This window comes from Dermochelys coriacea, chromosome 15 (assembly GCF_009764565.3).
Source record: "Dermochelys coriacea isolate rDerCor1 chromosome 15, rDerCor1.pri.v4, whole genome shotgun sequence".
Lineage (NCBI taxonomy): Eukaryota > Metazoa > Chordata > Testudines > Dermochelyidae > Dermochelys > Dermochelys coriacea.
In genome coordinates, this window is record NC_050082.1 from 11,681,911 (window position 1) to 11,707,100 (window position 25,190).

The window sequence follows — 25,190 nt, forward strand, 5'->3', positions numbered from 1 at the left end:
AAGCTGGGCCAGCGCCAGTGACGCAGTTGGTGAATAGGAAGCTGCGGCCGTTATTAGCGTTGGGGAGGGCACTGAGGAGAGAAGTGACCGAACCATGGAGCTGGGGAGGTGATGTCCCTCCTGGGGGGACGGGAAGAGAGAGAGCGAGACTCTTCTTAGGAGGGGTGAGCCCCCCTCTTTTTAGGGCCGGATAATTGGGGGCCCCGCTGATAATCTCGCCTTCCAATGCGGGGCGAGTGTGTGATCCTCGGTGAGGAGAGTGTTTGTAAATCTCTAGGGAAAGTGGAGACGCCCCCAACCTGCCCCATGGGGGGGGCACCTGTATGTGTTTGCGTGGCTCATTTGAACCCTCCCTTCTCAGTGTTTGAAATGTGCCTTCTTCAAATGAGAGCCACGGAGAGAGCCTCGACTAGGATTGTTGGCCTGCTGGTTACTCCTCTTATACACCCTGCCCCGGGTCCCTGGGCCAAATTCTGCCCACAGCTAGACTCCCTGCAACCCGCTGACATCACCGAGGCTGCATGGGGTGTAACTGAGGCCAGAATTTGGCCTATCTGTAATTATACATATATAATCAGGGGCAGATGTACACAGTATCCCAGTGACAGGTTTCAGAGTAGCAGCCGTGTTAGTCTGTATTCGCAAAAAGAAAAGGAGGACTTGTGGCACCTTAGAGACTAACCCATTTATTTGAGCATAAGCTTTCGTGAGCTACAGCTCACTTCATCAGATGCATCCGATGAAGTGAGCTGTAGCTCACAAAAGCTTATGCTCTAATAAATGTGTTAGTCTCTAAAGTGCCACAAGTATCCCAATGTATATGAGGATATAATTAAATCATTTGTGGAAAAAGGCCAGCACCAGGGTTCACTCTGAGTAAAATGGGAGTGTAGCCTGTATAAAGATTCAAGAATCAGGCCCAAGGATGGGAGAAGAGACAGAGGAGAGAAAAGAAGGAGGTTTGAGAAGGTCAATACAAAATAATTTTATTTAGTCTGATTGTTGCATTATTTACCTGTACCTATTATTTGTAGGTAATAATATTGAACTTGAATGATTTCAGACTGTCAGAATGCAGGGATATTGCACAGTGACTGACCTACAACTGTATGCTTATGTCTCTTTTATGCCTCTTTCTGCACTCTAGCTGAGGAGTTTGGGTTTCCATAATTACTGTAAGATTATTTCTCAATAGCTGTATGGTATGCAGACCCCTGTTTTCTGACCATATATGCAGCACGACTATTATCCAAGTGTCTCCTGCAGGCTTAAAGAACTATATAAACTGTTGGTTATATTTCTGGCTGCCACTCACTCTCTTGCTGCATGACTTTGGACAAATCAATTAACTTCTTGATTCAATTTCCTGGTCTGCAAAATTAGGATAATAATAATCAACTTTATAAAGTGCTATGAGGTCCTCAAATGAAAGGTGATATATAAATGCAGATTATTATTATTATTATTTTGGGAAAAATATGCCAGAATGTTAAAGACCAAAATATATAAAAAAATCTTGATTTATAATAAAGCAACACTTTTTAATGGACCTATTTGCAGACTATTATTTCTGTAGAAAACAAAATATTTAAAATTATACTAATATTGACCAAGAGAGAGGCATTGTTTAGTAATTTGATAATGGGCCTGGGTGACAGGCACTCCTAAATCCTAATCTTAGCTCTGCCTCTAATTCTTTCCATAGCCTTGGAAAGTCATTTAGCTGTTGTCTTCAGTTTCTCCATTTTTAAAGTGGATTAATATTTGCCTACCTCACAGAACTGTTGTAAATATTACAAAAAGAAAAGGAGTACTTGTGGCACCTTAGAGACTAACAAATTTGTTAGTCTCTAAGGTGCCACAAGTACTCCTTTTCTTTTTGCGAATACAGATTAACATGGCTGCTACTCTGAAACCTGTAAATATTACAGTAGATGGATATTTTTTGTGAAGTGCTTTGAACATGAAAACAACAATCTAATAGCTTCGTGTTCTTGGTTCAAGAAAGCCAAGATAAGAGTATCTAGCCTGGTTCATGTTATTTGATTTAGAGTTCTACTCTTACAGAGTGAAAGGACTGATCTGCATTAAAATTGGTATCACAAGGGCACAAACAAGCTCAACATTCTGTGATTTCCTAATAAAAAGAACAATAAAAAAGAAGGCTCAGCAGATGGTTGAAGACATTTTAATCCCTCTGTATGTGAAGACGTAAAAGTGGATATTGTCTCAGATCAAATATGCATAACAAAAGAACTTGTGTAAGATTATTTGATTTAACAAACAGTGCTTACATCATACTAAATCCCCATGCTTCATAGAGACCGGCACAGTTCTGTGTTTGCCTTCCTCATACAGGTAGTTCCATTGAAATCAACAGGACACCTAGTGTGAATAGTAAGTAAAATTTATGACCTGCTCCTTCTTCTCCCAATTAAATTAATTATAGCTTTGTTATTGACTTCAATTGGAGCAGAATAGGGTCTCTTGCCTTTTAATTGAAAAGTATATATTTAATTTATTTATGTTAAAGCTTTTGCACCTAAAACAATTAGTGAAATGGTTTCTCACCATGCAGCCTTTTAAGAGAGAAGGAAATTTCAGGCATATTAAAAAAAAAAGGGGAAAAAGTCATATTTCACATCAGACTTATGCTTCTAGGGGACTTTGAATCCCGGAAGGTGTGAAATAGCTGTATTAGTGGCCTTGGGACCTTATGAAAACCATGCCATGTGATGCTGGGCAAACACCTAAGATATGTAGTAACCATTATTTTGATGCACTGGTTTGTCAACATCCCTCCTGATACTGCTGTCACAGAAATAAACACATAGATCCAACTACTGTTTTAAAATAGCTGAGAGTTGGAGCCTATAAGTTAGAGACTGAAAAGGGCACAATTATGTGGGAATGCTAGTTAATCACTCTAGAATAAGATTGATGTAAAAACAAAAACATTTTAAAATAATTGAAAGTAAATATAAAATTATGCTTTCCATTAGACATTCACTGCTTTGGCTGCTGTTCTCCACCTATGCAGGGTTTTGGCCATATGGCTTTACCTTATGCATAGATCTACTAGTCATACCCTCATTTCTGGGCCATACCCACATTTCTTTCTCCACATTACTTTCCAGAGACCTACCACAGATGTGACATCTAGATTATATGAGGATTATTTCCTCTGTACATTGTTTCCACTTGGTAGACCTTTACACATCCACATAAGTGGCCTCGAGACTTGCCTCTGTTTTTAAGTACCAGCCCATTAATGTTTATGGCATAGCATTATGTGGAAGTTTAAAATTTAATAGCTTGGTAGGCAGGAAGCATATGTCACTGCAATGCTGATTACCTCACTCTCAGGGAGCTCTGGGTTCTCACTCAGGTGACTGTGACATGTTCTGGCATCAGAGAAAATCAACTGTTTGTGCAGCTTGTGCTACAAAAAAGGTTACTTCCCCACTCTTCACAAAGCAGTTAAATATTCATGCCCATGAGCTAATTTGTATTATGGTTGTGCAACAGCTATAATAATCAGAGTTCTTAGACAGGATTTTACAAAGACAACGGTATGGGTCAGTCAGGTCAGTAGAATTAACATCAGACAAAGGAATAGATGCTGGCTTGTCATTGAAATCCACAGTGGTAAACTTTGTTACTGTTAAAATGGTTTTCAAGAAAACATACTTCTTTTCTTAATCTCAGGATTTGGGAGCAAATTATCCAATAAACCAGCTAGTCCCATATTGTGGGTTAGAAACTCATTGAGTGTGCACTTGTGGAGTTTCCTCCTACTTCCATTGGGATGTGGGCTCTTCCCTTTGCAGAATGGGAAGAGGGCGTCCTGAATAACCTGCAGACCTTCCAATATCCACAGGAAACCAGGCCATCACTACAAAGGACCCGTACCTCCACTCTGCCTTCTCTCCTACCTCCTTGGTCCTTTGTCAGGCGCCATGCTGTCCTGGGCTTCTCTAGAAGCCATAGCTTTGTTCACTCTTTCAGGAGTAAGAGGGGCAGCATTAATTTATTCTAGTTTTCTGAAGGATGTTGGAGAGAAAGATGGAGAATAGCTGGCCTGCCAGACCCAAATTCCCTCTCCATCCATAGAGTCTATTTTACACAGAATACTGATAAAGGTGTTTCTAGCACTGATGGAAATGCGGGATGATGCCATGAAGGCAACATGTCCCTTTTCTTTCTCTATGACCAGGTCCCCTGCAACCCTGTAGGCAGAGGAAATGATCTGGGCCTTAATACAGACCTCTGGTCATAGCCAGCTTTAAAGTTTTCCTATTTTCCTCAGTGTTTTTTGACAGCATTGTATTTCTTAAATCATTATCCATGCTCCCTCATTGTACAGTACAGTTTATTGATTTACTTACTGGGAGAGTGGGACTAAAGCATGAGTATAGTAAATGTACTGGGTACTAACAAAGACAATCTGTTTATTTAAATTGGTTACCTTGGTCTCTATTGCACTTTGGATTCATTGAGAGTGGTATTGATTTTTATAGTTCCTCTTGTGAAAGGGCTCTAGGAGACAAGCAGTGACTCAGCCTGTGTACACAGGGCAATTGTTTACATGCTTAGGATGTTCTAGAACAGAATAGGGGGAGGTTAAGGAAGCAGCTCACATGATGAGGCTGTCACCCAGGCATTAAGGTTTTTGTTCTGATTTTAAATTATTAATTTAAAATGTGAAAACTAGGTAAAATCTATGCCCATTAGCCACAAAGGGATCTTATATGTAAAGGCCTAAATGCTTTATAGATTCCAAGGCTAGAAGGGACCATTGTGATCATGTAGTCTGACCCTCTTGTATAACACAAGCCATAGAACTTCCCCCAAATAATTCCTAGAATAGATCTTTTGGAAAAACAACCATTCTTGATTTAAAAATTGCCAGTGATGGAGAATCCCCCATGACCCTTGGTAAATTGATCTCATCTTGTGCACACACAGGTAAGCTAATTTACTTTCCTAGGACTATTCACATAAGTAAAACAAGCTGGATTTAGTCCAGGGGCCTGTAGAATTGATAACATTCCAGCTTCTCTGGTTGATCTATTAACAGCAAACCCTGGGCTCTTGTTTGTTTTTGCAATATGCTTATGTTCACATGAATGACTAAAAATATTTAAAAGTAACTACACACAATAGAGAGCAAAGCACTGGTTCTAGGTAGCAGATTAGGAATTCAGCTGTGTAATATTAAATTGTGTATAATCTGAAAAAATCATTGTAGTTTCTCAATTTTTCATTGTACATTCATGTGTCATTTTGTAAGGTACTGATCCAAGTGGGATTGCCCCTGAAGAGTTTGCTCCAGGACTTCCAGGCTGGACTCCAGGACTGAGAAATAGAATGTGAGAGATTTCTTTTATTCACAATTTTTAAATCTCATTGAAACAGATGGCAAAATCCTTCATTATACAAGATTAAAATTAATCCATAAGCCTGGAATAGAGGGAAGGACAGTATGCATTGTGTACTAATAAATAGGTTGGAGAGTGCTCCTACCATGCAGATCTGCATTTGATTCCTCAGGGCCTATCTCTTGCTCCCAGGATGTTAGGAGGTGAGATCAGTTAAAGGCTTGATAGAACAAACAATTCTTTGTATAAAGGACTCTTTAAAACAGTTTGCTGGTGAACTGTGCAGCCTGATTCTGAAGTTGAGCTGAAGTCCATTTAGCTGAAATTCTGAAAATTCCTCTTGGGTTTCATTGCATTCTCTCAGGGGTTCCATCGTTAGTATCCTTATTATTACTTTATTGCCAGTTTCCCAGCCTTCAAGGTCCTTATCTAAGGGGCTGATCCTGCAAGTCCTTACTCAGGCCCAACACACACTGAATTCAGTGGCACTATTTCCTTAATGCAGAATCAGAGGCCCATTGTGCTTACTAACCAATAGCATCTGACTACCCACATCCATAAGTAACCAGTTCATCCCTTTAAAACTGCTCCTTGTTAGAGAGATCTGCAGTATCCCTATGTAGTTAGTTACTCTTTATTCCAGCTCCACCTTCAGATGGGGGAGGGGGTAGGGTGAAATGTTTCAAACCAGTTGCTATGGTCACGCAGTAGCAGGCGGAGCTGCTTGTGTAGCTGAGAACCTAATGCATCAGCTGCTGCATGGTGAGTCCTACTTTGCTACATGATCAGTTTTCTTATTGGAAATGTCTTTATTGTAAGTGCTGGTAGCAGATAATTACTCTAATAAAGGACTTTTCCCTGCATCCCCCAAAGCTGCATTGTGTAGCTAAACGGATGTGTTTGGAATACGGCTCTAGGTGGCTGGAGTGACTGGGATTTCTTAATATATGCATGATTCATATGAACATTACCCTTCTTCCAAGTCATGTTGTGTATTGACTTAATTCTGTCTGAGCTGCTTTTGGATGACAGTTTTGTTCAGTATCAGGAAAAGTGGCAACTTCATGATCCTTCCGCCTCCAACCAATTGGATGAAATGATGTCATGTAGAATTTATAATGTAACATGCATTGGGAAGGGGCATGAGGGAGATTTCAAATAATTATGAGAAAGCTTTTTAAATGTTGTGTTGAAACACCTTACAAAATTATTTATCAAATGGAGAAACTATAAACACTTGTCTGTAAAATTAATCCCTGAGTGAGGGAGTCTCTTCCATCTTACTGCAATGAGACTAGGCTGCATTGTAACCTCAGAAAGCCACTCATTGCTGTTACAGCAACATAGTGAAAGAGTTCCTTTTAGCTAAGAAATTGGGGCATTTATTACAAAGTGAAGTCAAAGATCTACAAGCAGTGGGCTGCCAACTGCATGGTTTTGTACCAGAAAAACAAAGATGCAGTATCCATAAGGAATGGTCATTTCCTTTTTTCATTCATGTTTGGGGTCTGCTGAGATGATTGTCTGTCTCCTTTACAGGTTTCATGTCTAACAGAGACAGACTGGATTTGGAGGATGAAATCCAGCCTAATGCATTTGATTCCTCCAGTGAGTAGGGACAGAATAATCTCCCACTTCCCCAAGGTAAGCAGCTCCTCCTTCCTGTGCCCATACAGTTTGGCACCTGGCAGGCTAAATAGTGCCTTCCCCACCCACCCAGGGATTTCCCCCCCACACTTGCATACAATTATTTTTTGCTTTTTGAAATGCAGAAATTTTAATAATTTCTCAGCATTTCAGAGGGACCAACATCATTTCTCCATTCCCTTCCAAGGCTGGTATCTCAATTACCAATCTTGATCCCTTCCTTCAACCAAAAACGGACATACATCTTGACACAAAAGCCTTGTCTGTAATTCCCACCTGTTCTTTCAACTGCCACAGGTAATTGCCACAGTTAGGGAGTTGTTACAGTAGTTTGGGAAAGATGAAAAATGTGGCTGGTATTTAATAGGCAAAAAAGGAAAATAGATCGAGGGGGGGTTATAGGATTTGATGGGGTTTCCTTTCTGATGTTCTTTTTTTTAGTTGCTCAAAAGTTCTTCAAACACAGTCCTTTTGGGCTGTGCCTGAAATAGTTCGTGCTTCATCTCAGCCCAAAGATTTTGTTTTTAATTTGGTCAGAGTCAGCTCAATTGTTTAATAAATTATGCAAGCATGGAGGGAAATGCACTTTTTTAAAATATTCCATTTGAAATGTTTGCACTTGCATAATTCCCTCTGGAGAAAGAGGTGTTATTAACCTTAGCCTGCACACCTGTAAAATCTTGCAGGATAACAAGGTAACAACCACTGCCTAAATCATGCAACAGTCAGAGCAGGATACAATAACCATAAGAATAAAAGACCAGCCATACTGGGTCAAACCAGTGGTCCATCTAGCCCTGTATCCTGTGTTCTGACAGTAGCCAATGCCAGGTACTTCAGGGGGAATGAACAGAACAGGTAATAAGTGATCCGTCCTCTGTCGCCCATTCCCAGCTTCTGGGAAACAGAGGCTAGGGACATTTAAATTCGTGATACTATGACTGAATTTAAGAAATAGCAGAGACTTATTGGGAGGGTTGTGGGAGTGGGAAGGGAAGGGAAATCAAGCCTGCTTTATTAGAAATCAGTCAGAACAGAAAGAGCTCCCTGCACAAGATGAGGTATAAAAGACAGTGTAGTAAGAATGACCTGATGGATAGCACGACCACAACTGTGAATTTTTTTCATTTTATGGAGGAAATTAAAGTTCCTGAATTTTTAACGCCAGACAAAAAACACAGAGATATCTTGTGTACTGTGGAGTTTATCTAGGGATTTACATGATGAAGGAGGCTTACACTCAAAAAAGTAATAAAATAAGTGATGGAGACGATACTTTTGTTGTCTGAAGGGGAAGCTGCTGATCTACTTGCGAAGTTATTCCTGATTAACTCCATGTGTGGATGCTTTTAATCTGGAATAGTAAATCCACTTTAAATTCACACCCTGTTTTATTCCAGATTAATTTTCATGTGTAGACAAACCCACATACTGTGTAGCCTCACTGCCTGTTAATCCAGGGAATCTTTCTCCCCTGCTTGTCCTTGATAAGGGCTTCAAATTCATCATCTTGTAAGGAGTCCAGCCAAAAGGGAACAAATTAACATGTTAGATATCATCCCACAATACATCCAAGTGACTGCTCTGTATTATCTGCAGTGGTACACACCAGAGGCCTGTCTCCAGTTCAAAGACCACTTCCATGCACTGGTCAGGAGTGCCTGTCAGCAACACAACACTGGGACGGTTGGGTGAGTCTCTATAATAAACTGACCTTTACATTTTAAAAATTATTTTAAGTTCTTATATATACTTTCCTTAGTGTCTTAGCCTCACTTCACCCCTTTTCCCATGTATTTTAGGTCACTTAAACAGTGTCTGTTCTAGAACTCTCTGCCATGTTTGACAATAGTTGTCCAGTGGAGTTCCCTCTACTTCCCACAAACTGGTGCTGAAGTTGTTTTTCCTGCTGATGTAGACAGGGTCAGTCAAGTTCAACAACTTGGGTCAACCACAGTCAGGGTCATCCAAGTCCAAAGGGTCAACAATGATTTTTAAATAGGTGTGGAAGTCTGTCCTGTCCACACCAGCTGGACAACCAAGTTCAAAACTAGCAGTAGGGAATAGGGTAGATGTAACCTTGCTGTCCTCCTCTCAGTTGACACCAATACTGATTGAGTATAGAAAACCAGTAATTAATACAAATCTTTGGGCCAAATTCTGTTTTCATTTACACTGATGTAAATGTGGAGTGGCTCCATTTTCAGTCAATCGAGTTACCTAGGAATCTGGCTGTAACTCTTCAAAACTATTTCTTTCAGGAAAACAGACATTTTATACCTTCTCCTTAAAGCTGGAGCATTATTCTGGAGAAGAATAATATATTGTGCTGAGAAATGCAAATCAATTTTCTTCTTGTGCCTTTCATAATGCTTCTTGAATTGTTTTTTGAAATGTCATCTCTCCCAGAGCAGGCTTTCCTTTTACTTGTTCCTTCAGTGAAATTGTAATGTTAAATTTCACAAACTCAGCCTTATGATTTCATTGCTGAGTCAAGGCAGAGAGTTGAGCTGTGAGGGAGATCATCCCTATTCAACTACAATAAATAGTTTAAAAATAAAATTGAGAAGGTTACTGGCAAAGTATGTCAATGATATAAATATTCCCTTTTGGGAGGGTTTGCTCCAGTGTGAAAATCTCTCTCTAAGGGAAGCTAACTGTATTTTGAGTACTCAGAATGTAGTTTACTACTCTTAAAGACAAAACTTGTTAATTTTATTGAGCTATATCCATCTTTAAGCAGAACTCCTCATTCATCTTATTGGGGAGTCTTGCTTAAAAACTGAGGATATAAGGGCATACTCTGGCCCTGTATTGCTAGTTTTTCTTTGCTATACATTTGTTGCAGGTACCAGGGCCATTTTCTGAATCTTCAGCATGCTGGCAAAATATTATTTACTGAACAGAAATATTCTTCTCATCTGTAACGCAGACATTATTGCTTTTACAAGAATTATAGTAACTCCCCTTTCATTTAATCTGGCCCCAGTGAATGGCTAAAAGGATTTTTATTTTCGCTCTTTAATAAAATTAAAGCCCTCTCTTTTCAATGGTCACTAGATTGGACCATTCTTATGCTGCTTCTTGGCAGACAGCTGATGGTTTGACCCAATATATGCAAAACAAGAGCATTACTTGTCAAGAACAGCTGTTATTTTCATTTCTTATTATTTTTAGTTATGTGGAATATTTCTCCTTGCATGCAACAAGATAGTGTGAGCAATTCAGTGACTGGTGGACCATATATTAAGTCTCTGTTCATGTTCTATCAGTGTGTGAGCCCCAGAGTATTTTGTTCTACCTGGAGTTAATGGAAGTCATAAACTCAAACAGTTATATTCTTCTTTTGATTCCTTTTGCCTTTAATAGAGCTGATTTCATCAAGTATCATATCATCAGCAGTTAATAATCAGGGATGAGAATTTTATGGAGCCGTGATATAACCTGATATATTGTTAAATAAAAGATTTGTTTCTCTTTTAAAAATTCAGTATAAAACTATTAAATCTACTAAGCTATTACTGTAGCATACACACAGGAGACACTAAATTATCATTCAGAGGTTAGTTCATTGAATACAGTCACAGTTACCCACCCACCTGCAGCTCCTTAAAGACATACAAAATTACAGTATTAAGAGTACAACTTGAGTAACTTAAAGCCCATCTGCTGCTGCCTGTGGGAGGATCCAGAGCAAAGAGGATTATTTGAAGCCAGCCTCAGCTTAATACTATTCCAAATAGTCAGGAAATCTTTTGGCACTAAATGCTGTGTTTTCTCCAGAGATAAATCTCACAGTAGATTAGTCATTATCAGATATTTTCTTGTTCAGATCCATAGGACCCGATACTGTGCCATTCAAGTCAATGAGCCTTGCTGTTGATTTTAGTGGCAGCAGGATTGAGGCCGCACATTTCCACATGCTCACAAATACACAGATTCTTGTATGCCGTTATGTGCAAATTAGGGTGACAAGATGAAACGGACAAAATATCGGGAGACATGGGAGAAGCAAAAAAAAAAAAAAAGCGGCTGGAGCCGAGTTGCCAAAGCAAAAAAAAAACCAAAACCCCGCCGGAGCGGCCAAAGCCGTAATATCGGGATAAATGGGGTCCCGACCGTGCATTGATCGGGACGCGGGACAAATAACTAAAAATCGGGACAGTCCTGATTTTATCGGGACATCTGGTCACTCTAGTGCAGATGCTCACACTTGGACACGTATATAAACATACAGTACAAGCATTCTTAGTAGGAGCGAGTCTCTGCCCCAAAGAATTTACAATCTAAGAAAAACTGTTTAGTGTAAGAAACACAGTATTTATGTCCGCTCACCGTATCCAGTTCTTTTTTGCAACTGCAAATTCAGAGTCCTCCCTTCTCCTCCTTTAGTAATTGCAAATTCAGTCTCTGATACTGCAGTTGATTAACTAGGGCGGACTCTTGCAGCTGCACACATTCCGTGAAAGCATACTACTCTGCCTGTACATTACAACTTACTGGCTAGGAGCCTAAATCACCATTACAGGATAGGAATATTGAAACTAAGGGCAAGTCTACACTACAGAGCTACATCAGCACAGCTGCAGCAGGTCCGGTGAAGACGCGCTATGCTGATGAGGGAGTGCTTTCCTGTTGGCATAATTACTCCACCTCGGTGAGAAGCAGAAGCTATGTTGGCAGGAGAGCATCTCCCACTGACGTAGTGCCAATGTGAACGGCACCAAACTTGCGTCGCTCAGGGGTGCTTTTTCACACCCCTGAGTGATGTAAATTTATGCTCAAATAAATTTGTTGGTCTCTAAGATGCCACAAGTCCTCCTTTTCTTTTTGCGAATACAGACTAACATGGCTGCTACTCTGAAACCTGTAAGTTATATTGACTTAGGCTGTAGTGTAGACCTGCCCTAATATTAACAATATTGAACAATAACACAATATTTGTTACAGGCTGAAAATATCCAAAGTGGTTGTGGTTGGAGACCTCTATGTTGGGAAAACCAGCCTCATCAACAGGTACGGTATATCTCAGCAGATTGGGTTTGCTGTTTAAATGTATACCAATTTCTCTGCATGCTGGACTCTCTTCCTTTACCATCTATGTTTTCAGGATGATTGTCTCATTGTAGTAAGGACTTTCAGTAATAAAAATATTAAGTATTTTTATTCACCCCTCTGCTGATCACAGTGCCCCACATTGTCTGTCTAAAGATGGTTTTGGGGCATTAAACTGAAGAAAAACCAGAAAACCTACAATTATAGGCACTAAAATTCACTACAGCATCATAGAAAATCCCTGTTAGCACCTTGATCAGTCCTTTTTGGCAGTGCAGGATTATTCCCTCCATGGTATAGTTTCAGATATTTTGACCAGTCTCGTTTTAAATGATCCCGAGATATGGGGCTTTCAGCATTTCCTTTGGAGGGCTGGCGTGGCCCTCAGATTCTCAGTCTTATTTGGAGAATTGTTCCTTAAAACATTTAAAAAAGATCTTGCCTATTCACTGACCCCAATGAAAGTAGCTCAGGCCACTTCTACTTCTGCAGGAGATTGTTGGGAGCCCAGAGATTCCTCTCACATCTTTGTTGTTAAATTGAGTCAGTTAAGCATGAGGACCCCAAAGCGTTAATTTCACTGATTCTTCCCAGAATCCTAAGGCCAGTTCTATACTTCGTGATGTGATGACAGTATCAGGATATGGAATTTAAATAGCTTGTTATCACTATAGCTTCTTTACTATCCTCACAATTTCGGTCAGTTCCTCAATATTGATAAGAAGTAGATTCTGGATGGTTTCTCATCCTTTTGGATAATTAATTTTTTCTCTACTTAATGTGATCCATATTCGTCTATATTTGCCACCTATCAGATATCCCTTATAAATAAAGTATTCTGTGGTTTTAATTTCTTTGATAGTCAAAAAATGGTTTATTCTGATTTTCTCCAGTCCTGGGGGTCTGTTAGAGTATGTCTACATTACAATTGGGAGCACGCATCCCAGCACAGATAGACAGACTCCCTGTGAGTGGGGCTCGAGCTAGCATGCTAAAAATAGCAGTGTGGACATTGCGGCTTGGGAGGCAACACAGGTTCTCAAGTCCACCTAACCCTCTGGATCTGAGCTTGGGTAGCTAGCCCAAGTCTCTGCTGGGGCCACGACATCCACTCTTAGCATGCTAGCTCAAGGCCTTTTAGCACAAGTGTGTCTACCAGGGCTGGGAGGCTCGCTCTCAGCGGCAGTGTAGACATACCCTTAGAGAAGCCCACTATAGTTTTCCCTTTATGTTTCATTTACTTTATCCTTACTCAGAGTAACTACCTCTTCATTACAATTTGTTTCTCATTGATTTGGTAAATATTTTTGAAATACAGTGTGACTGAATACCAATCTTCTGTTCCACAGTTATTTAACTCCTCCCTATATAACACACCTTGCACAATACTGAGGCATGATATAAAATTTAAAAACACCATGCTATTAGCTTTCTCTTAATACCTTTTTCATTGCAGGTTTTGTAAAGATATTTTTGATCGAGACTACAAGGCAACCATTGGAGTGGATTTTGAAATTGAGCGGTTTGAAATAGCTGGAGTGCCATATAATCTCCAGATGTAAGTTGGAACCTTATAGTACCAGCTGTTTTCTTTCTTGCATGCCTACAGTTTGAACAGAACTTGAATTGCTACAGACTTTAGTGGTATCAAAACCTCTGGTTTATATTCCACACAACATAGTGCAGTGTGAGAAACACCTGCTGTCCTTGGGCACTGAAGAATTTCAGGATTTTAGTATAAACCTCAATCTGTTGGGTTCCTTGTCTTTGAAAGCTTTATAATTGTACCACCCACACTCACCTTAGATACCATGTCTGATTTTTTAGTTGGGTTCTCTCTTTTTACTCAGGCTTCCTGTAAGTTTGAATTAAGCCCTGAGCAGCAAATTATATCCTTGGCTACATCTATTCCACTCCATTGCCTTCAGTGGGAGTACATGGATGTAAATGAGCACAGAATTTGATTTTATGAGATTCGGGCTTTGTTTCTGCACCCATTGAAGTCCGTGGCAAAGCTCTCAGTGGCGTAGGACCAAGCACTAAGGCCCAGATCCACAAACCACAGACTTAGGTGCTTAAATTTCATCTTCAGATGCCAGTTTTGGCTCCACTGTGATCCACAAAACTCTTTCCAAATCCTGTAGATGCCTAAACTCACTTGGGTCTTAAGTTTTCTTGAAAGCTCCCTCAGCACCTAAGTTTCTGCCTCTGGGCATGCCCACTTCTACCTCATTCTGAGTGTCTGGATGCCTATCTCCTGTCTAAACCCCAGATTAATCTACAAACCGGGGGAAGATAGGTGTTCATCTGCCTAAATCATGTGCAGGGCCCAATCCGCTAGGCTTGGTCAGAGACCATCTACTGTATCGGGTCCCATTCAGAATTTTGCTGCAGGAGGAAATAGTGCTTTCCAACTTATAATTGTTAGCCCAATGGTTAGTACACGTGCCTGGGACTGCCAGAGTGAGAGAAAGGATTTGAATGGCGCGTGGGAGGGTGGTGTGTGTCCCACCTCTCAGGAGAGTGCTCTAGCCACTGAGCTTTGGGGCTCCTTCAGTCTCTCCTGCTGAAGCTGTTCTAGTTTGGATAAATAATTAAAGAGTAATTGGAGGAGGGGGATTGGAGCCTGAGTTTCCCACATGCATCCGATGAAGTGAGCTGTAGCTCACGAAAGCTTATGCTCTAATAAATTTGTTAGTCTCTAAGGTGCCACAAGTACTCCTTTTCTTTTTACATCCTTCAATGGTTGCCTTAACCACTGGGCTACAGAACTAATCTCTCTGTCTCTTCCCCCAGTGACTTTTTCACTGTGGATAGATAGACTTAAATAGTCACTGAGTCGGAGAGATTACAGGGAGTCTAGGCATCTAACTCAGGTTTTATGGCTCATAATGGTGTTACTGTGATTTTCTGCACACCTAAAAGTTAGATGCTGCTATGCTCAGCATTGCAACACCTAAGACACTTTGTGGAACTGGGCCTAAATGACTTCCCCAAGGCTAAATCATGTCTGTTCTGAGACTAGCAAATACAGGATTAAAATGCCTTCATTAAAATAATGTTGCTTTACACTTTACAGGATGTCTAACAGTGCTTAATGGGTAACATATTCCAGATGGTAACGCTTCTCTGGTACCACATTCTTCTCCAACTTGTACCAGTCTGTTGCTTCATTAGTGTGTTTGCTCAGGTTGCACTGGGTTTGATTGACCTGAAATTTCTCTTTTCCTTCTGCACAGATGGGACACAGCAGGTCAGGAAAAGTTCAAGTGCATTGCATCTGCTTACTACAGAGGAGCAGAGGGTGAGTAAGTCAGAAAGCACTTCACAGTCAGGATCAAATGAACTGTGCTCTCACTGTATGCTTCAGGAACTGAATTGAACTCGTAAGATTTCTAATCCACTGTCTCATTTAATCATTTTTTCTGTGCTGTTTCTATTGCAGTTATTATAACCGTGTTTGATCTGGCTGATATCCAGAGTTTGGATCACACGAAGTAAGTTCCTGGCCAAGTCTTTGAGATTTTAGTAAAAGGTCTCCAGCATAAAACTGAACTGGGAATTAAAATTCACTGGACCTGATTTTATTTGTAGGTATCTTACTAAGCCAGAAAAATTAAGGGTGGATTTAGCCAATGTGTCTGAATAATTTAGTGTCTCAAATGTTACTCATTTCCTAGGCTTTCTACTTACCAAATAGCATTTTCTTACTCCAGTACTGTCTGTAGTGCTGATTCTGATAGAAAAGATTCCAGTACTTAGATTTAAAGCAGGATGTGGGCTGTAAAGGGGAGGGAGTGGGATACTGGAGAGACTACCGTGCACAGATCAGTCATAAGTACTGCAGTGTCTGCAGCGTGTACAAATATCATTTTATTAAATAGTGTCTCTGCTTGGTAGAAGAAGGTTGAAATCTCTGGGCCTAATTTTTCTTTCTCTTACATTGGTAACTCAAAGATCACTCCACTTAAGTCAATGGCATTTCACAGGTGTAAAACTGGTGCGAGATAAGAATCAGGCAAAGCTTCAGAGTGAATTCTTTCATTATGTGGCTGAGTAGATTCTTGCCCCAGTGGGAGTTTCTCTTGCTTTCCTTCACTCTCTTTCTTCTTCTCCGCTTCATCATTCATCTTTTTCATTCTATTTCTGCTTCTCACTCTCTCTTCCTGTTCTTGCATCTTATTCCTTATCTCTGTGCAGTGTCACCATTACTTTGGCCACATCCCTTGCTGTGGGTGAATAGTGTGGCACTTTTGCATTCCTTCTCTAGGGGCTCTGATCACTGTTGGACTTACATTCTAAAGTGGGCAAGGTTGGCTGAAACAAGAACTACTTTCACAGGATGACAGGTTTCAGAGTAGCAGCCGTGTTAGTCTGTATTCGCAAAAAGAAAAGGAGTACTTGTGGCACCTTAGAGACTAACAAATTTATTAGAGCATAAGCTTTCGTGAGCTACAGCTCACTTCATCGGATGCATCCGATGAAGTGAGCTGTAGCTCACGAAAGCTTATGCTCTAATAAATTTGTTAGTCTCTAAGGTGCCACAAGTACTCCTTTTCTTTTCACAGGATGGCAAGCATGTATCCAGAGGAGCTTCCAAGCCATTTAGTCTCTAGTGGGAAAGGCACATGACACATCGGCATCTTCCTCTTCTCTCATTCTCTTTGTTGTTGGTTTCTTTGTCTCTTTCCCTTTCCCCCATATACCTCTATTTCTTTCACTCCTCTTTGCCCTCTTTCTTCCTCTCTCATTACATCTTACTCCTCCCGTTCTGTGTTTCAGGCAGTGGCTAGAGGATGCATTGAGGGAGAATGAGCCAGGGTCCAGCTTAATCTTTCTGGTTGGAACAAAGAAAGATTTAGTGGTAAGTAGTACAAAAGTGGTTCATAAAATATGTCTCTCCTAACCCACTCCAGTGAATTTCCATTTGAAGTTAAATCCAGATATTGAGTCCAGTTGCTGCAAAGATCTTGAGAAACAAACTGTATTAACTCCAAAGCAAAGAGGGGTCATGTAGACCTGGAGCAGTAAGCTTCACAGAACGGAAGAAAGTGAACATTTTCTAGAGTCGTGGAGGTCCCCAAATCACTCCCTGTTCTGTTGGAGGCACAGCTTTACCTGAAGTCACACACAGCAAAGTTTTAAGACCTGAGAAGATTCAGTGCCATGGTAACACCCCTAAAGACTACTATGTAGACAACGGATTTAAAAGCTCAGTTATGTCCCCACCCCCTGTTTCTTTGAGGGGGTCATTTGCAAAAGGAGGAGGGAGCAGCTGGCCTCTTCAGACTTGAGTTTATCTCCTTCATTAGCCACCACCCTGTCAAAATTTAAAGATTCAAAAGTAAATACCCTTTTCCTGCTGTTTAGCTATATTTCCTTTCAGTTGCTGCCTGCAATGCTATTCATATCCCTAAAGCTCTTTAGCCCACTTATTTTCCATCAGTTCCTTGGCTATCTGAAGGAGTGCTAATGCACCGCAGAAGGCTTTGCTCCTGTCAGTTACAACATGAGAAGCTCTTAGAATCTTCTGGCATGTATCAGGGCAGATAGGGTAGATAGCAGAAAAAGTTAAACAGGTTGAGAGGTCAGGGGACACGAGCTGGGCTCAGGTGGAACTGGAAGTAAGAAGGAATTCTATTTGGAGGAATGTGGGACTTTGTCTTATGTGGCAGGAGAATATTGGATTAAAACTGGAAAGTTGTCAGCAGGTACAATAGGCTGATTATTAGACTCCCCACCTATAAATACTCTTGAGGTGCTTGCTGATCATCTGTCACTCTCCCAGATGCACTTTGGGTAATTGTCAGCCAGTGAACAGTGGCTGAAGCAGTGAGAAGCTCTTAATACATGTAGCCAGAGGCAATGGGAAACTGACTTGCGTCCTGATCCCACTGCTGCTTATTCAAATACTTAACTTTAGACATTTGAGTAGTTCCATTGACTTTATTGGGATTACTTACATGTTTAAATTAAGTACTTTGCAGGACTGAGCTTTGGGATTACACAATACTAGTCAATTTCTATCTGTAGCCCGTTGACCACAGAGAGCAAATTAAGAAAGAAAAAGTCTTTTAAAATGAAAATAAAGGTACAAGAAATTAAAAATAAATAAAATAAAAATAGAAGGGAAAGAAAAAGAAGGCAATAACAGAAAAGCAGATTAAGAGGGGAAAAAAGACTAGCAAGAGAGCAAAAAAAGTCAGAGCGGGGGAGAAAACAGCAAAAACAAAAGGGTTAGAAAGAGGAGTGAAATCAGGAGAGCAACATGAGACAGATGGAGGAGGAAGAGCAAGGAGAAAGGACCTTCACAATTACTAATGCCCTATTGTTGGTGGCTCCTGTAATTTTCTGCTTAGAATTATTTAGAGACCATCTCTTTTTTGTTCTGTGTTTGTATAGCATCTAACACAATGGGGTCCTGGTCTGTGAGTAGGGCTCTTCATCGCTATGGTAATAATAATAACCACCTGAAGGTAGCATCTGATAGCTCTCTAGACTACCATATTGTTAATGGGTTCACTTCTGCTATCTGATGCTTCACTGCTGTGGAATACAGAGGGAGAATTATATTTAAAAAGAAGTCCTCTGTGATTTCCCCTGTCAAATATCTATCTAGCAGTTTTCTTTCACTAGTTCTGTCTTGATATATGGGACATCCTGGTGTACAAGCTCTAAGGCAAGGCCAGGAAAAGAAAGGACTGACTCTGTGAAAGCTGGAAGCCTCACAATGTAGAGACTGGTAGCATCTTTGTATTACCCCAGATATATTCTGGGAGTACTGTGCCTGCTTTATGTTACAGACAAAGTGATTCCCTGCTGTTTTATTTAGTCAGGTGCCGCATGTGAGCGGACAGAACTGGATGCCATTCGCTTTGCCAATGAGATGCAGGCTGAATACTGGTCTGTCTCAGCAAAAACAGGTTAGTCACTGCACTGGAGACTGGTTGAGTGTGACCAGTGCCATTTGCTGGGAAAGAGGGTATCAAGTTCCTTCCCCTGATTATGTGCACATGTGTTTGAGGATTATGTTTCTAAATGGTTCTATATGGCTGTATGTATGTGCATTTGTACAGTCATGTTTGCAGAAATGTGCATTGTATTTGTATGTATTGTCTAGGTTTATTCATAAATGATGGTGCACAAGTGCTTGAGTGTGTGTGTATCAGTGCTCAAATTGGGGCCATAGGAAGCTATATTGCACCACAACTTTCCTCTACTGCTGCTCATCAAAAATATATTTGTGTGCGTGGTTGAAGGAGGGAAATGAGAAAGTGTCACCATGGGGTGGTGGGGATCCAGAGTATACTGTCACTCTGTGGGGAGCACTTTTAGGGTGGCACACTATCACTTTTCTCTCCAGTTTGACCAGTGGTTGGTGTTCATATTTGTATATTTGATCATGCGTAGCTGTGGGTTTATAAAATATGGTGTTTCTCTCCTGTTTCCCAGGGGAAAATGTAAAGGAGTTTTTTTCTCGAGTTGCTGCTTTGGCCTTTGAACAGTCTATGCTGAAGGAGCTGGAGAAGAGCAATGGTCACATGGCCCAGATCGGGGCAGGAAACCTCATAAGTACGTTCAACTTCACTCTCCCTGTACACTTCAATCACTTAAAAGTTTGGGGAAATGCGGATGTTTCTTGAGGGCCAAATTCTGCCTCATTTATACCAGCACAACCTCTCTGACCTATTTTTTTGTCTATCTTGGTTCTTATGTGTGGTTGCACAAGTGTTACTGAAGGTTGAATCTGGTCTCAGTCATCTTTATTACAGGAAGGTGATCCTACATGGATTAATTATGTAACCCTTTGATTTCCTCATTACAGAAATAGAAGGAAATTCACTGGAGACTCCAGAAAGCAACAGCCAAGCCAGCCTGAACTGCTGCTAGCTGCCAGTCATTTCTGCAAGCATCACACCTCCATCTGCATGTGCGTACACCTGCATCGCGCACCTGCAGCAGGGAAAGCTCTCAAGCAGCTTCCAGTTGAGAGATTGAAAGTCAGTTTATCTCAGGAAAGAATGGAGGAGCTGAAAATGATTCAAGCAACTTGCCTTCAGAGAGATGATCTCTCTTCCACCACTTGCTTTGTGCTCACCTTGTGCAGGCAGCACAGTGGTACATAAACCTTGCTTGTGTGATCACCCAAGGGATGGCAAGCTGTCTTTACTCAAGGGGATGGAATCAACCCAACTTTTTCTCCTGCTACCAGGAGGACCTGTAAACAATGTTCTGTACTTGTTTTGTGTACTTGGTAGCCACCAGAACTCTAGAATCTTGGACAGTGAAGTCCTGGCCCTATTCTTGTGGGAGCAGAAAACACATGGCAGTGCTGATTATTGTGGTGCATTTGATCTGTTTTGTCTTTTAAACACAAAATCCTTGATCAAAATTATGCTGACTTGCACTCAAGCACACCTAGTTTACCATGATAGTACTGAGAGAAATATTCTTCTTGTATCTGGGGTCAGGATATCTGGTTTCAGGATATCTGTCGATCCTTTGTAATTTTTAAGTCTATACATATTCTTCTTTGAATGGATACAGACCAGAATTCCACTCAGGTGTGTGTGTGACCAGTGTGCTGGAGTAGTACTCATCAGAGCGACAGACATGCCTTGAGCCTCCTCATGGCTCCTCCCAAGGCTATATGAGGCTGATGCTGCCCTGACCCCCCTCAGTCCCTTCTTATCACTCATGGCCTGAGTCGCAACTTCCCATGTGGTTCTCCACATGTTTTTTTTTCTGCTACATAGTTAGCTCTTAGCTATTTACAGATTTAATGAAGTTATCAGTTAGCACCCTTTAGATAGGTTTTTCTGTACGTTTTTTATTTCTAGAGTAGTTTGTTGCTGGTGCTGAGCACCAGGGGCATAGAGCACTCTCTGGGCTTCAAGCACTGCCCTTCACGTGGGGCATCTCTTCCTAATAATGACCCCCCCCACACACACACACACATAGGCCTTGTCTACATTAGGGCGGTTAAGTTAACTTAAGTTATGCATTTTAAGTTGTGTCTTCATCAGACCCACTAAATCGATGCCACTGCATCAATCGCAGCAGCGCCAATTTAGCCCCTAGTGAAGACAAGCCCTATGTGTGCTGTGTCTTGGTGAAGGACATACCAAGGAGAGGTGTAGCATTTGCCACTCCTTCAAGAAACACACTCAGATTTCCAGGATCTGCACCTTATGCAGCATCTCCTAGAACAGGCTGTGAGGTCTACCTCTGCATTTGTGCCCGGCCAGATTGCGCTGTAGGCAGTCAGCCACTACTATGGTAAAGACTTCAGACAGGCTCTTGGGCTTGGACTCCTTTCCAAGGAGAAGGAGAGGTCAATCTTTCTCTCTCGGGATTCCTTGCACACAGACCCATAGGACTAATAAGAGCCACTCAAGCTCCAGGAGAGGCTCAACTTACACCGCAAATAGGGGATTGGTGTAACACAGAGTTTCACAGGGCACCTAGAGTAGGGCAGGGCTGTAAGCCCATGTTTCCCCAGTAGCTAGGCGAACAGCTCCTGGTACCATACCATCGACTTTGGATCTGTCATCTCAGCAGCCATCAAGTCTGGTACTGATGGATGCTGTCTCAGCACCACCTGTTTCAATCCTTACAACTTCGCACATACATGAGGTGGTGAATGACCTGCTCTGCCTATCTATTCCTGATTTGCCATTGATCCAGGAGTCTGTGGGGCTGGTATTACCTCTGGCTGTTCTGGACCCTCAACCTCTTTGGCACTGGAGCAGAGAATGCTGTCAGCACTGATACTGGTTAAAGGGACAATCTAAGACAGTCTTATCTGCACCATCTGGTGCCTGGGTGTTCTCTACATCAGGTCTTGGATGCCCTACCCCTAAAAGTTTGATTCTTTAGGAGCTAGGATGATCATGTGTTAAAACAAGACCCATGTAACATGGAACAGATTGTATGAAAATCAGAGGCATTGGGAAATAGAGTGAAGCAACTCTGTGCTGGAGAGTCTTCTGCTGTGTGGGCAGCCCCGACTTGGTGCCGTAGGGACTCCTGTTTAAACCTTGTTAGTTGTCCCTGCTGATTTAAATGGCACAGTATTGTCAGAAATAACTGTAATACATACCTGCTGGATCAGTATTTGTGAGACCGTTTTTACTATGCATGATTATTGTTTATAAATCTCTGATCAGATTGGTTTTGCTTATTGAACTTCAGCATATACAGCAAAAGTACAAGGCAAACATCAAGAAATAACACCCAAGGATACGTTCAAAGGAACTAGCTGATATCTATGGTCATACATCAACATAAAGAAATGGACTTAAACTTCATATAGAACACACTGCATTATTCTTACACTCTTCTTTACTGGAACAAATTTTAGAGAGGAAGAAGGAATTTAAACAAGACAATCTCTCACTGATTTGTAACATTCAGCCTCAAGTACCTAATAGGCAGTATTCCTCCAAACATAAAAGATGTATTGTAAAACTTTCACCTACACGAAACCAGGAAAACTCGGAGCCATAAAAAACTACTATAAACATTCTGAGTCAATTAACGAATCCACCTCAAGAATCAAGCCAAGGCATCAGACCACCATTCCAGAAATCTTGTTCACCAATAATTTGATGTCCACAAAGCCCTAGGGCCAATGAAATCACTCTGAATTTACACCAGCATAAGTGAGAGCAGAATGTTTCCCATAATGTACAGTATACTCCTAGTACAATGTTTTGGACGGAAAGAAAGCAGAAGCCCTAGGACAGTTATTAATTATTAACCCCATCATGTAGTCACTACACATGCATCAGTAAACAGGGTGCTGAATGTAACAATCTAAATGGAGCCTAATGCCTCAAAACATACCAAGGAAAATAACAGAAAGACCTTGATTATATAAAAAATAATCAGACACAATGGGCCTGATTTTCAGTTATTCCATTCCTGCATTTAGATAGGGATGGGGGGAAAGTGAGGAGAAATGTGGCTTAAAACTGTCTTTGTATTTCCCATATTCTGTTTTGCTCACAGCATAAATTAGAACAGTCTCATGGAATTGTATGTATGCAACTTCTCTCTTCCTTTCCTCTTCAGACAAGGCTGTCATTAGCAACCATGCCAGTCCTGTTGGCACAGAAAATGAGTGTACCATTTGGTGGAGGAGGTGAATATGGGTGCCTGTGTAGAGTTATCTATCCAAATGTGTAATGTTTTGACCTTATGATATTCTGTGTAGTTGTTTATCTCTCAAAACTGTTTCATGAGGATGACTAATAGATGCTCCCTTAAACCATGCTCATTCCATTCAGTGGACAGCATGTGTAACTTCTTTGTGATTACTGGGTTTGAATCACTACTGGATGGGTGAGTAGAAGGGGTGGCTTACTGTACTGGAGGATACCATATATGTATATAATATGATGTCTTTCAGCAGAAGCAACCAACATGCTTTGCAAGCATAAACGAATTGTCCCATAAGCCCCCTTTTGAGGTACTATATTGTAGGTGAGTACTGTTAGCCTCATTTACAGAGGTGTAAACTGAAGCTCACAAGGATAACAGGCCTGATTTTCAAACTGGGCCCCTATTTTTGTGGGCATAGTGCCTGAAATAATTTGGGCCCCAAAATTTTCTATCCCAGGTTCAGTCATGCTTTGTCCTAGCAATTCACTGTTGGTGCTGAGGTATGGGCATAAACTTGTGATAGACAGAAAACTGTGCCTCTAAAAATGGTTCTAAAATCAGGCCTTAAGTGACTTGCCCACAGTCACACAGTGAGTCAGTGACAAAGCTGGGAAGAAGAATATTTTTTAAATTGCCCTGCAAGTGTTGCTTTTATTATTGTTAGACTTTTGTGCAAAAACTCGTGGATACAGTCTCTTCAGCAATGCTATGATATTGCTCTGAAAATCAAATGAGGCAGCTTTCCCACCTTATGTCTGTGAAGAGTACGGGTCCTTTAAAACCACACAATACCTTGGCCTCTAGGGAGCATGAGATTTGGTTCCAGAGGGCTCCTCTTTTCCCTTTTCTATATATTGGAAATACTGAACTTGGAAGAAAACTGCCTTTTATTTTCTAGTAACAGAAATGACACAGTAACTTGTGTCACTATCATTTTATCTCTCTTCTACCTCCAAGAATCACACTTATAACAGCAGGACAATAAATAGCCTTCGGAAAGAGGCTAATCCATCCCAATCAGTGATGGATGTTGCAAGGCCTGCCTTGAAAACCCCATTGAGATTTCCAGAGCACAGAGCCCACTTTTAATAATTGATTCTGTAAAAATGAAACTCAGATCATGTTACTATTGATGAATTGCTTAGACGGGAACACAAGGAAAGGGTTCCAACTCTCTGAAAAGTAAACACCACTGTTCGTTTGTAATTTCTTGGGCAGATGTTCATGTCTCTGGCCTAGATTTTAGTTGTGTGTGTTTAATTCAAACAAAAAGCCTAGTTGTTTTGAAGAAGCCTTTTATATAGTGAGTAATATGTCAGGAAAGAGGACAACTGTATCAGTTCTGAATGCCGGCTGTTTGTAGCATTCCTAGATATATTAACTCTGGAACTAGCTGGTGAATCCCCCACAGTACATTTGGCAACAATGCCTGTCTCCTTTGGGGATTTTTGTTGCAAAGAGTGTGGAGAAGGGTAGTGATTGGGGGCCATCCGAAGACAAAGCTTAAGGTGCTGGTGTAGTAATTTTTCTCAGAACAAATACCAATGTGATGCTTCTTTTTGTCTCAATAAATTGAAGTTAACGCGCTGATTGCCTGTTATTTTAAACAATGAGTATGTATGTCTTTTAGTCAAAGCAGTAGATGATTTATCACAGGCCATTCAGCAAACACCCCTGTGGCAAGTGATATTGTTTTGGGCTTTCAGGTTAAGGCCAGGAGCTGTTAGAAGAGCAATTGGTTTTATTTTTTAGTATCAGTTTTGCAATGTAAGTGAATATTTGAAACTCAGTTTTCTTATTGCCAGTAGGTCATGTGATTGACATCTCTCCTGTTATTTCTCAGCACCTAAAAGATTCAAGCCTGCTGTCCCTACAGGTGCATTGTTCCCAGTATAATCATCAGTTGTCTCTTGCATGAGAACTGCAGGGTCAGAATCTCAC

General features: G+C 40.9%; 1 protein-coding gene across 5 annotated transcripts; it reads left to right on the plus strand.

Moving 5' to 3' along the window:
* Positions 1–66: 66 nt before the first annotated feature.
* Positions 67–24,836, plus strand: RAB36 (RAB36, member RAS oncogene family). Of its 5 annotated transcripts, XM_043497872.1 has the most exons (13): positions 67–164; positions 2,068–2,397; positions 5,294–5,372; positions 6,921–7,025; positions 8,628–8,719; positions 11,979–12,044; positions 13,540–13,641; positions 15,323–15,387; positions 15,529–15,580; positions 16,866–16,947; positions 18,916–19,006; positions 19,536–19,655; positions 19,909–24,836. In XM_043497872.1, exons 4-13 carry the CDS (start codon positions 6,957–6,959, stop codon positions 19,971–19,973), a joined length of 804 nt encoding a protein of 267 aa, XP_043353807.1. In that variant the 5' UTR covers positions 67–164; positions 2,068–2,397; positions 5,294–5,372; positions 6,921–6,956; the 3' UTR covers positions 19,974–24,836. The 5 variants fall into 5 exon arrangements, with proteins under 5 accessions (XP_043353807.1, XP_038229929.1, XP_038229931.1 ...); XM_038374001.2 differs by lacking the exons at positions 67–164; positions 2,068–2,397 and adding an exon at positions 819–969; XM_043497871.1 differs by lacking the exons at positions 67–164; positions 2,068–2,397; positions 5,294–5,372 and adding an exon at positions 5,991–6,143 and having other exon boundaries at positions 19,909–20,013; positions 23,160–24,836.
* Positions 24,837–25,190: the final 354 nt, after the last annotated feature.